The following is a 12,760-nucleotide window of genomic DNA, read 5'->3' as shown; positions in this document are numbered from 1 at the left end:
TCCTTGTCTCAGGAGCCGGCAGTCACTATTCAGCTCACCTGTTGTGCCTGTGTTTTCCTCCCCGTGAAGCTTGGTTCTCATGTTGACTTGTGCTGCAGAATGAATGTTCCCTTGCTTTTTAAACGCCCCGTCTCGCCCAGCAGAAAGATAGCACTCGTTGAGAGTTGAGATGGAGAGGGGACAGTTGTCTAATGCACTGTGGAACCATATGCTGATAGTTCTACAGTGGTTTGTACTCTGATGCTCTGTAGAATTTACCGAGTCAGAAAGTTCAGGACATTTATAATGGGAATCGCTTACGGTGGGCGGAACGTGTATTAATGGTTGTCCGTATGAAATGCCCCTTTGTCAACAGGAGTGTAACGGCCCCTCCCCCCAACAATGATGGTTCTGATTTCTGCATAGGAAAAAAGTGCATAACTCAAAGCATATTAGCAGGAGAAAGACCTTGGGGTGCCTGGCCGGCTTAGTCGGTAGAGTGTGTGGCTCCTAATCTCAGGGTCATGATTTCAAGCCCCATGCTGGGCGTGGAGCCTACTTAAAAATTAAGAGGGAAGAAAAAAAGTAGTAGACTGTAGCCATTATGTGGTTCAATACCTGACATTATAGGTGAGTGCCTTGGAGCTGAGCTTTGATTCCTTACGACCGCGTACGAGAGAGAAGAATGCCGTTACGCTGCATGCATCGTTGATGGAGTTACCCAGCGATAAAGGACTTTATAGCAAAATGCTGATTTCTACAACGTGGTATCTGGTGTGGTTGATAATGGGCAAAGTGTGGAGCAATACTTGTGATTCTTCCAGGAAAACCTCAGTTGCATTCTGGAGGGGCGATGCCTTCGCCGCCCTTAGGCAGCCACTCTGCAAAGCCAGGAGCCCAGCCTGGGAAGTCCCCTCAGCCAGGTGTCTGTGGCTGTCCTCAGGAAAAGCCCCTCGGGACTCTGGCTCCGCAAGTCGAGGATGAGACCGAGGACGGTGGACTCTTCATTCCGATGGGTAGGCTTTCTTCTTCTTCTCTTTTTCCGTAATTGAAAAAAAAAAAAAAAAACCTTCTTTATTGAAGCATGATATGAAGTATGATATGCAGAAAACTGCATGTATCCTAAGATATCCTAGTTCCCTGAGTTTTCGGAGACCAAGTACACCCGTGCAGCCAGGAACCAGATCAAGAAACAGAGCATTACCTGTACCCTAAATCATCCGTTTCGGTTGTCACTGGTGCCTCCCCCGTGGAGGACCGTTTCTCCGACTTCTGGCAGCCCAGTTTGGTTCACTGCTTTGTACTCTGTATGAGTGGAGTCCTGTGTTTGTATGTCCTGCGACATACGTGCGTTTTTCCACTCGTCCACTTGTGTCTCTGAAATCGGCCCACACCGTTGCGTGTGTCTGTATATTCTTGGTTTTCACTGCTGTCTAGTATTCTGTTGTGTGAGTAGTCTAGGTTTTCTGTGTCTATTCAACTTTTTTTTTTTTTTAAAGATTTCATTTATTTTTTAGAGAGAGAGCTTGAGAGAGAGCGATCATGAGCAGGGGAGGGGGAGTAGTGGGAGAAGCAGACTCCCTGCTGAGCAGGGAGATCGATGTGGGGCTCCATCCAGGGACCCCAGGATCATGACCTGAGCCGAAGGCAGATGCTTAACTGACTGAGCCACCCAGGAACCCCTCATTTTTTTACAAATAGATTTTACTTATTTATGAGAGAGAGAGCACGAGCAGCAGGTCAGAGTCAGAGGCTCCCTGATGAGCAGGGAGCCTGATGCGGGGCTGGAAACTAGGACCCTGGGACCCTGACTTGAGTTGAAGGCAGGTGCTTAACTGACTGAGCCAGCCAGTGGCTCCATGGTTCCTTTCTCGTTCTGCACATACTGGTGTTCATCATGCACATTTCACCTGAACCTGGGGGACGGCACTCCGTATTTGTCCGGGGGTTTGGTTTTGTTTTTACAAGTGGCGAGGAGGAGGGACAGAGAGAGAGAATTTTAAGCAGACTTCCTGTGAGTGTGGAGCTTGACATGGGGCTCAATTTCATGACCCTGAGGTCACAACCTGAGGTAAAATCAAGAGTCATAATGCTTAACTGAGCCAGCCAGGCACTCCTGTATTCTACGTTTATGCATGAGAGAGTTGTGGACTTTTTGTAGATATATATATATATATTTTTTCCAAGATTTTATTTATTTATTTGACAGAGAGAGAGAGATCAAAAGTAGGCAGAGGCAGGCAGAGAGACGGGGGAGGCAGGCTCCCCGCTGAGCAGAGAGCCCGATGTGGGGCTTGATCCCAGGACCCTGAGATCACGACCCGAGCCGAAGGCAGAGGCCCCAACCCACTGAGCCACCCAGGTGCCCCTAGATATATATATATTTTAAAATTTTTTAATTATTTATTTGACAGCGTGAGTAGGCAGGAGAGGGAGAAGCAGACTCCTTGCTGATCAGGGAGCCTGATGCAGGAACTCGATCCCAGGATCCTGGGATACCTGAGCCAAAGGCAGACACCTTACTAAGCCACCCAGGAGCCCCGTATTTTTAGAGATATGTTATATCAGATTAAGGGAGTTATTTTCCTCATTTTGGGGGACTTCTTTTTTTTTTTAAAGATTTATTTATTTGACAGACAGCACAAGTAGGCAGAGCAGCAGGCAGAGGGAGAAGCAGGCTCCCCGCTGAGCAGGGAGCCCGATGTGGGACTTGATCCCAGGACCCTGGGATTAGGACCTGAGCTGAAGGCAGACGCTTAACTGAGCTACCCAGGCGCCCCTGGAGACTTTTATCACGTAATGATTTGTACCAGTGCTTTTCTCTTCAGGTGGTCTGCAGTTTTTCTTCTTTATTCTGTTAGTGATGTGGAGATTTGTTGATTCTTGCTGTCAGATTTACTGGGATATAATTTGCATTCAACAAAGCGTATCCAGGGAGCTTTGAAACATGAATATGGTTCTGTAACTGCCACCACCGTCAGCACATGGGACTTTTCTCTCGCCCCGAAAGCTCTCTTACTGCCCGTTGCCGACCCGCCTCCTCGCCCGGTCTCGTCCGCCCTCGTTCTGCCCTTGCCGTGCTCTCCGCCGCCGCCCTTGCTGGTGCTCACCAACGGTTGGGAGCCGCCGCGTCTGCCGCCGCCGCCGCTGCCGCGCTTTGCAGCCTCAGTCGTGTCCTTCGTCGCCGAGTAGCGCCGCTCCCCGCACACCGGCCACCAGTGACTTGTTAGCAGCCGATGGACATTTGGGTTGTTTTCCAGGTTTTGCCTGAAGACGCTGTAAACATTGACGTATTAGGTCTTTGACAGACACAGGTTTTCGTTTTTCCCGGTGGATCACCAGGAGAGCCATTTCGGGGCTTATGGCGGACGCACGTGTGCCTCGAGGCTGTGACCCGTTTCCCGCCGCGGCTGCACCGTCTGACGCTCTCGGCAACGAGACTCACGGCCTGTCCCCGCCTGGGCGGCAGCTGTCCAACATTTACGTTTTAAACATTTCAGTAGGTGTATTTCCTTGTGGTTTGAACTTGCCTCTCCCTAAGGACGAGTAGTGTAGGGCCCGCCTTCACGTGTGTGTTGACCATCCGTAGATCTCTGGTTCCTTACAGAGGTGGTTCCGGGACCTGCGACCAGGAGTACGGTTGGCTCCCTCTCCGGCTTGTTTGTCTTGCCCGTCTTCCTTTCTCTTTCTTCCTCTTCCCTCTTTGTCTCCCTCTTCTTCCTCTTGCTCTGTCTGTCCTGCTTTGCTGGGCGCTGGGGAGGACCCTCAGTACCACCCAGAGGAGTGGCGCGAGCGGGCGTCTCCCCCTGCGCTCGGCCCCCGGGAGAGCACTCAGTCATCCCCGGGGGCCACGGGAGCCGGAGGCTGTTCTCTGCTCCCCGGGAGTTGTGCTGAATTGATGTAGATTTGGTGAAAAGCTTGTACTACTTCTGTTGAGATTTTCTTTTGTTTCTGCTTTTGGTCTGTTGATGTGGTGAATTATATCTATCGATTTTCAAATTTCAAAGCCATTTTGCACTTCTGGGGTAAACCACACCTTTTGATCGTGATTTATTACCCTTTTTATATATTGCTGGATTGGACTGGCTAATATTTTAAGGATTCGTGTACCTGTGGCCAGTAGTGTTCTTTTTTTTTTTTTTTAAAGATTTTATTTATTCATTTGACAGAGATCACAAATAGGCAGAGAGGCAGACAGAGAGGAGGAAGCAGGCTCCCTGCTGAGCAGAGAGCCCAATGTGGGGCTCGATCCCAGGACCCTGAGATCATGACCTGAGCTGAAGGCAGAGGCTTTAACCCACTGAGCCACCCAGGCGCCCAAGTAGTGTTCTTGTACTGTCTTTGGATGGTGTGGTCTTGGGGTCATGCTGACCTCGTAAAGCAAGTTGGTAAGTGTTCCTTCTTCTCTTTGTTTTTGTGTCTTTCATGGTTTTATTTTTGGAAGAGCGTGTGTAAATTGGTGGTATTTCTTCCTTAAATGTGTTGTTGAATGCACTAGTGAAGTCCTCTGGGCCTGGAGTTTTCTTTGTAGATGTTTTTAATTATGAACTCTGTTGGTTCCTTTCTCCTCCTCTCCTCTCCTCTCCTCCCTTCCAGGTTTTATTTATTTATTTGAGAGAAAGAGAGTGAGTAAGAGAGAGAGAAGGAATGGGGGGAGGGGCAGAAGCAGACTCCCCGCTGGGCAGGGAGCCCAGGACTCCAGGATCCCAGGACCCCAGGATCATGACCTGAGCCAAAGGCAGATGCTAAACCGACTGAGCCCCCCAGGCGCCCCTGAACTCAGTTTCTTTAGCAGATACAGGGCTGTTCCAATTATCTACTTCTTCTTGAGTGAGCTTTGACAGCTGGTGTCTTGCAAAGTATTTGTTTCATCCAACTTATGAAAACCTTGGCATAAAGGTTTTCATAATATTCCTTTGGTGTCTTTTTTTTTTTTTTTACAATTATATTTATTTATTTGAGAGAGAGAGAGAACGTGAGTGTGCAGGCACATGTGAGTTAAGGGAGGGTCAGAGGAGAGAGAATCTAAGTGGGCTCCATGCTCAGCGGGGGCTCCATCCCAGGACCCTGGGATCATGACCTGAGCCGAAATCTGACGCTTAACGGACTGAGCCCCCCAAGCGCCCCCTACTTATTACATATTTTAATAATCGTATTTGAGGCATCTGTTTCCCTTTAAGCACTGGTGCTAGCTGTGCCCACACACATGCTGTGTCGTATTTCACGACTTCAGTTAGCTCTGCTGTGGCCCTTTGTGATATCTCATTGGCTACACGGCTTGTTTAGAAGTGTGTAGTTTGGAGAATCCTTGCTCTCTTTCTCTTACTGGTTTCTGATTTAATTCCCTTGTCTCCTGATTGTACTTTGTATAATTTCATTCATTTTTTACTTATTGATGTTTATTTTGGAGCCCAGAATATTACTCCCTGCCCTGTCTTTATTCAGATGTTGAATATAATCTTTATGGTAGTTCTTCCATTTGTATTCGAAGAGAACATGCACTCTGTTGTTTGGAGGCGACTGTTCTATAAAAGCCTATTACGCTGGTTGATAGCATTGTCTGGTTCTTCCCTTTTTACAGCTTTGTATGTGGGGCGGTCTGTTTGTCACTTACCGGGAAAGAAATAATGAAGTCTCCAACTTGAACTGTGGATCTGTCTGAATTTCCTTTCGGTTCTACCTATTTCATTTCTTAAAGTCTTATTTATTTAAATAAAAATTTATTTATTTATTTGAGAGAGAACGCACGCATGTGGCAGGGAGGGGCGGAGAGAATCTTAAGCAGACCCGCGCCCAGCACAGAATGCAATGTGGGGCCCAACCTCAGGGCCCTGATGAGATTGTGACCTGAGCTCGTAGGTGTCGGGAGGTGGCTGCCGGAGCTTCTGAGCCAGCCAGGCGCCCCAGGTTTTGCTTAGGTAGGTGATCTCTGCACCCCACGTGGGGCTCACGTTCACAACCCCAGATCAAGAGTTGCATGCCCTTCTAACTGAGCCTGCGCGGTGCCTCTTAAAGGCTTTATTTTTGGTATTCTCTGTACCCAGTGTGGGGTTTGAACTCACAGCCCTGACATCAGGCGTCCCATTCTCTGCCAGCTGGGCCAGTCAGCTCCGTTGGCTCATTCGGTTGAGTGTCTGACTCTCAGTTTGGGCTCAGGTCATGATCTCAGGGGCGTGGGATGGGGCCCTGTTCCAGGCTCCCCACTCAGTACAGAGTCCGTTTGGGGTTCTCATTATCCCACTGCCCTCCCCCTGCTTGTGCACGTGTTCATGTGCTCTCATTTTCCCTGAAATAAATAAAAAACTTAAAAAAAATTATTAAATTTTTGCTTTTACCACATGCAAAACAATACAAGAACTTTATAGCAATTTCACTCCACGTATCTACTCCTGTCTTTTGTGCTATTGATATTATATTTTACTTTTTTGTAAGTTTTAAATCCCTAAGATGTTATTGTCACTACTTTAGTCAGTCAGTGTTCATTTACATTCATCACACAGTTGACCTTTCTGGTGCTCTTTGATTCATCCTGAAGTTTTGTTGTTGTTGTTTTTTTTTTAAGATTTTATTTATTTATTTGACAGACAGAGATCACAAGTAGGCAGAGAGGCAGACGGTGGGGGTGGGGGGAAGCAGGCTCCCCGCTGAGCAGAGAGCCCGATGTGGGGCGATGTGGGGCTATGCGGGGCTTGATCCCAGGACCCTGAGATCATGACCTGAGCTGAAGGCAGAGGCTTAACCTGAGCCCCCCAGGCACCCCTCAGGTTAGGTCCTCCTTAACGTGCTTCCCTTCTCTAAAAGATCACAGTTCCTTAAACCCTTTCCGTGAGGGCTGTTCAGTGCCTTCCGACGACTTTATATATTTTTCCACTTTAACGTACAGTTGGCCTTGAACGTGGGGGTGGGGCGCTGTGCCCCACACAGTTGAAGATCCACATAGAACTTTTTTTTTTTTAAGGATTTTATTTTATTTATTTATTTGACACAGAGATCACAAGCAGGCAGAGAGGGAGGCAGAGAGAGGAGGAAGCAGGCTCCCCGCTGAGCAGAGAGCCCAATGCGGGTCTCGATCCCAGGACCCTGAGATCATGACCTGAGCCGAAGGCAGAGGCTTTAACCCACTGAGCCACCCAGGCGCCCCTCCACATAGAACTTTTGACTCCTCTCAGACGTTACCTGCTGCTGACCACAAGCCTTACTGGTAGTTGATGAACATGTTTTCTCTGTTGTGTGTAACATATACTCTGTCTTTGCAGTAAAGTAAGCCGGAATAAAGAAAAAGGTTATGAAAATCATAAGGAAGAGAAAATACATTCACAGTACTATACTGTATTTATTTTTATTTTCATTTATTTATTTATTTTTAAAGATTTTATGTCTCTGTCAGAGAGAGAGGGAGCACGCACTTGCAGGCGAGCAGCAGGTTCTCTGCGGAGGAAGGAGCCCCATGCGGGACTTGATCTCGGGACCCCGGGATCGTGACCTGAGCCAAAGGCAGACGCTTAACCAGCGGAGCCCCCCGGGCGCCCCTGGCCTGTATTTATTAAAAACAACCCACGCACGTGTGGGCCTGCACAGTTCAAACCTGTGTTGCCCAAAAGTCAGTTGTAGTTTGTGTAGTTCTGCCGTGGTTTTGGGGGCAGGTTTCATCTGTGAAGAACAACAGTGTCGTCGCGGCTCCCGAGATCCTGGCCCCTCGGTGTCGGAGACCCTGGCGCGCCACGGCTCGTGCGCCCACTCGGTCCACTCTGCGGTCTGTCTGCGGTGCGTTTGACTTGCCGGGTATTGGTTACATCATTAGCTCTAATTTTCAAGGAATCTCTTGTTTTCAGCCACATTCCATCTTTCTCATGGAAGGAAAATTAGATTTTCTTCTGCATTTTTCCTAGTCTGACCTTTATAGATGGAGCTTCTTTCTTTTAGGGTTACATTTCAGCTCCTCAGAGCCAGCGGGATCCCGTATTTTAGAAGATAAAGGATTCGCTCTACAGCAGTGTAACCAGTAGTAGAATTATCTGTTCTTTTTTTAACGGTTGGTGCAGTGTGTTGGAGTTTTCCTTTGTGTACTCCCTAATAACAACTCCGCAGTAAATCAGAGATCAGAGGAGAGACAGGTGCGATGCAATTTAGACTTTTAACCCCATTTTGATGGCCTGTTTATAAGATAGCTCCTCTAAATGGAATTATGTTAATTCTAATGATTTTTCCAGGAGAAATACACGCATTTAAATTTTATGATAAACTTTCTTCAGAATTCATTTAAATAATTTTAAAAAAGATTGTAAAAAAGATTGTATTTATTTATTTGACAGAGAGACAGTGAGAGAGGGAACACAAGCAGGGGGAGTGGAAGAGGGAGAAGCAGACTCCCCGCTGAGCAGGGAACCAGATGAGAAACTCAATCCCAGAACCCTGGGATCAGGACCTGAGCCAAAGGCAGACGCTTAATGACTGAGCCACTGTATGTGTATATGACACATATATAAGGATCTTATTTAAATAATTTTTATGTTTCATTTTTTTAAATAGTATTTTTACTCGGGCTAAGTGTTTCAATGTATATCTTAAAGCATTGCTACTCAGAGTGGGGTCTGAGAACCAGTGCCAGTTTGAGAACTGGTTTGAAACAAATTATTTATGGAGACCCAGAGTAAAAATTTAGAAATATTGTAACATTTTGACATGATGGCTACATTCTTAATTTTATTTTACAAAAATATAAGTCTAGGGCGCCTGAGTGGCTCAGTCATTGAGCATCTGCCTTTGGCTCAGGTCATGATCCCAGGGTCCTGGGATTGAGCCCCACATCGGGCTCCCTGCTTATCAGGGAGTCTGTGTCTCCCTTTCCCTCTGCCTTTTACCCTCCCCGTGCTCTCTTTCTCTCAAGTAGATAAATAAAATCTTAAAAAAGAAATATAAATCTATAATGGTTTGGTCAAAAGCAAAACTAGCTCTTCGTCAAAGACAATTTGAGAAGCTCTGTTTTAAAGGACAGCTTGATTCCTCATCAACTAACTATATAACATTTCGTAAAGTTTAGCTGCTTCCTTTGTATATTTCCTTCATTGGCCTTCTTTGTGGATTTTGGCTACATTTTGTATGTCTAAATTTTATAAAGAAGATTTCATTGTTTTGTTGATGTTTTAGTTAACAAACTTTTTTTTTTAAGATTATTTATTTATTTGACAGAGAGAGAGAGATCACAAGTAGGCAGAGAGGCAGACAGAGAGAGAGGAGGAAGCCGGCTCCCCGCTGAGCAGAGAGCCCGATGTGGGGCTCGATCCCAGGATCCTGAGATCATGACCTGAGCCGAAGGCAGAGGCTTAACCACTGAGCCACCCAGGTGCCTCTAGATTAAATTTTGTAGTTGATAGTGTTATTAAAAATGTGACAGGATAGGAGCTTCCATGGGTGTCCGAAATCCTTGTTCTTCTTCTCCTGGGTCATTGTTGCTGTGGTGCAGGGAAGATGAGGAGGGAAGGGCGCGTGGCAGAAGCCGAGGCCCGGCTTGGTTGGTCTGCGTGAGCCGGGGTGCAAGATGGTGGGGGCCATGGAAAGAGGTGGTCTGGAGAGAATGGGTGGAGAACTGGTGAGGTGAGAAGAGAGATATACAAGGACCTTTAGGGAGTCGGTGTGTAATTCCCCTTTTGCTGGTTTCTCAAAATAAAAGTGGTAAAGAGCTTTATCATTCTTTAGGTGCTTTGGGAGGTTTTGTAATTCTTTGCAGGTATCATCTTGTGGGTCATACCTCAAAGCAGCACGGTTGATTCAGAAGGTACCACTCTGAGATGTGCATGTTTGAATTCTGCCTTTTCTTTTTTTCCCTTAAAAATCATTATCAGAAAAATTTCCATATTATTTAAAGCTCTTTGTAGACATTTTTACTTGTTTTCTCCCTTGCTTGAGAAGACCATTAAAAAAAAAAGTTTTATTTATTTAAGTAATTTCTACACCCAAGGTGGGGCTCAAACCCACAACCCTGAGATCAAGCGTCACTTGCTGTACTTTACTGAGCCGTCCAGGCGCCCCTAAAAAAACAAGTTTTAGTGGCTCTGTTACAGTCCGGTGTATGTTTGTACTGGTGCTCATTTTACCTTCCTGTAATGTTGGACATTTAGTAGTTTCCCATCTTTTTGCTAAAATTTAGTACTTTCCCATCTTTTTGCTAAAATAATGTTGCAGTGAGTAATGTGATTATTAGTCTCTGCACATCTAATTGTTTCTTTAACAATAATTACTGGATTAAGAGTTGTACACATTTATCAAATTCTTGGTGTGTGTTCACAAGTGCAGAAGCAATTGTTTGAAGTCACTAATAACTTTTCGCTATGTAAATATTGCCAGGGTATGACTTGAAGCTCACAAAATCTTTTTAGACAGAGAAGGTCACGTTCATGTTAATCCTGTCTAATCCTTGTTTTCAGAGGGTAGCAGGCCTGAAAGCATTGGAAGGATGAGAACCTCTATTACATGATAATGTATCTCAAGACTTGTGCAGATTCTGCTAATCAAGTTTTTCTTTGGGGCTCCTGGGTGGCTCAGTGGGATGAGCCTCTGCCTTCAGCTCGAGTCATGATCTCAGGGTCCTCCTGGGATCAAGCCCCGCATTGTGGGGGGGGGGGGTCCCTGCTCAGCGGAGAGCCTGCTTCCTCCTCTCTCTCTGCCTGCCTCTCTGCCTGCTTGTGATCTCTGTCAAATAAATAAAATCTTTAAAAAGAAAAAAGAAGTTTTTCCTTTTGTCTGGTTATACGTTCTTGTAGAACGGAAGTAACTTTGTCCCCCCACCTCCCCTTTTTTGGTACAGTTCAGAGTGAATTTTTTATCCTTTCCTCCTTGTTTTTCTCTTTTCTGAACTGGGTAATGACAGATTACACTGTATACTGTTTCACTGGCATAAAGCACTTTGGTTTATATTATTTCACTTCATCTGCATGGTATCCCGGAGAGGCACATGTCTGTATTTGCAGAAGAAGGAAATGAGACTCCTGCCGAGGTCGCCCAGCACCGAGACACGAAGCCGGGGTTTCTGGTGTGTCATCTGGGCTGCACACGGTAGTCATTAGGACTGTGGATGCCAGGGCTGGAGAGCAAGGCTTCAGAGCCTGTCTCTGTCATTACTAGCTCTTGGGAAAGTTTCTTACTCTCTCTGCCTCAGTTTCTTCCTCTGTACAATGGGAAAAGCAGTAGTCCCGGCCTCCTCCGGTTGTCCGCAGGAGTAACTCCGTCCTTGTGGTCGTGTAGAGGGCTGTCCGCCGCGCCCCGCCTGTAGCCGCCGCACCTGCTGCTTTCATTTCCAAGGCCGGCTGGCCGGCAGCCTCTTTCTGTCGCTGGCTTGCTGGGGTGGGTTCTGGGAGCCGCGGTCTGGACAGTCTCATGGTGTTCTCGGTTTATTTGCAGAAGAGCAAGGTGGTGAAGAAAGTGAGAAGAGGCGAAGAAAGAGAAAGGGCACCAAGCGGAGGCGGGACGGCCGGGGTCCCGAGGGCGGGGCGTGGGCTTGCGACCTGAAGCTGGATGCTGCGCTGGACCGCGCGCTGGAGGACGGCGCCAAGCAGCACAACCTGACCGCGGTCAACGTGCGCAACATCCTGCATGTGCGTGCCGGGCGGCCCGGGCGCGGGGGCAGGACCCGGGGCTCCCGGGCTCCTAGCGTGGGACTGGCTGACTTTGGGAGGTGCCTGTGCCCCAGCCCCGCTGCACTCAGCAGCCACTCGGAAGGACCCGGGCAGGTACAGCGGTCCGCTCTGCCTCCGCCGCCTTGCCGGTTTGGCACGCCCGAAGGCGGCGGTGTTGCAGTGGGCGCGCTCTTCTGTGGGTCCGGAGTCCGCAGGGATGCCTGGGGCACAGTCTAAGCTGTGCACGCAGGGGTGTCCGCACGGCGGATTACAGAACCTTCCTTGCTGGTTACCGTTTCGCAGACGCGTAGAGTCCGTTTCCCGCGCCTGCACTCCTGCTTCTGGCGGCTGTGGCGTCGGGCTTCCCTGCTCCGTTGCAGCTTGGGCCCGCGCGCTTCTGGCCGGAGCCGGCCCCCCCGCCCGGAAGCCACTCCGTACCCGGCGGAGGCTCAGGGAAGCGGCCGGTGTCGTGCTAACACGTCTTTGTTGCATGGAGGGCGTCGTCTTTCTGCAGGAAGTCATCACAAACGAGCACGTGGTGGCGATGATGAAAGCGGCCATCAGCGAGACGGAGGACGCGCCGCTGTTCGTGAGTGCCTGGCGCCCCTCCCGGCCCGGCGGGGCTGCGGCAGGCGCGCGGGAGGCCGCCCGGGGTCTGGAACGCTCGGGCTGGGGGCGGAGTTAGCGTCGCGCAGCCGCATTCACAAGATGATTGTTGCTGTTTCCTTCTTATTTTCCCTGCCTCAGGAGCCCAAAATGACACGCTCGAAGCTGAAGGAAGTGGTGGAAAAAGGAGTGGTGGGTGTTGTTTTTCTGTTTTTGTTTTTTTCCTTTCATTTGGTAAATAAGGTCTAATTCTAGGTTATTTGCAGGGGAAAAAAGTATAGGAAAGATTTATCACAGCCTAGGTTTGCCTCCTTCAAAGAAATAGCTGTCAAAGATGAGCGGAGGCAGCGTCCAGAGCCCTCATCCTCCTTACGTCCGTCGTCGAGGATGTCCTGCTGTTCTGTCCACGCAGTAGACCGGTAGACAGTTGGAAGTCCTGAGCCAGAGCAGCCTTTCTGTTCAGAGGACACGTGGCAAAGGGTTTAGAGGAGTATTTTTCCGAGTGTGTCCCAGGGGATACTGTATCAGGTCACCCTGGGGTGGGGTCTCTCGCAAGCGCTCAC

General features: G+C 48.3%; 1 protein-coding gene across 8 annotated transcripts in view; it reads left to right on the top strand.

The window, feature by feature from the left end:
- Positions 1-12,760, top strand: part of LOC111139041 (gon-4 like) — a 63,590-nt gene that overhangs the window by 7,922 nt on the left and 42,908 nt on the right. For 7 of the 8 annotated variants that reach the window (XM_022491146.1, XM_022491145.1, XM_022491142.1 and 4 more), the window contains exons 3-6: positions 804-995; positions 11,377-11,570; positions 12,106-12,180; positions 12,339-12,389. In XM_022491146.1, coding sequence (XP_022346854.1) covers positions 804-995; positions 11,377-11,570; positions 12,106-12,180; positions 12,339-12,389 — 512 coding nt within the window. The remainder of the gene's footprint in view (positions 1-803; positions 996-11,376; positions 11,571-12,105; positions 12,181-12,338; positions 12,390-12,760) is intronic. The other variant, XM_022491147.1, reaches the window with a different exon arrangement.

The sequence above is a fragment of the Enhydra lutris genome, unplaced genomic scaffold (assembly GCF_002288905.1).
Source record: "Enhydra lutris kenyoni isolate GAN:26980312 unplaced genomic scaffold, ASM228890v2 scaffoldscaffold94, whole genome shotgun sequence".
NCBI lineage: Eukaryota > Metazoa > Chordata > Mammalia > Carnivora > Mustelidae > Enhydra > Enhydra lutris.
The sequence above is the reverse complement of the archived record's forward strand: the minus strand, read 5'-3'. Positions and strand labels throughout refer to the sequence as shown.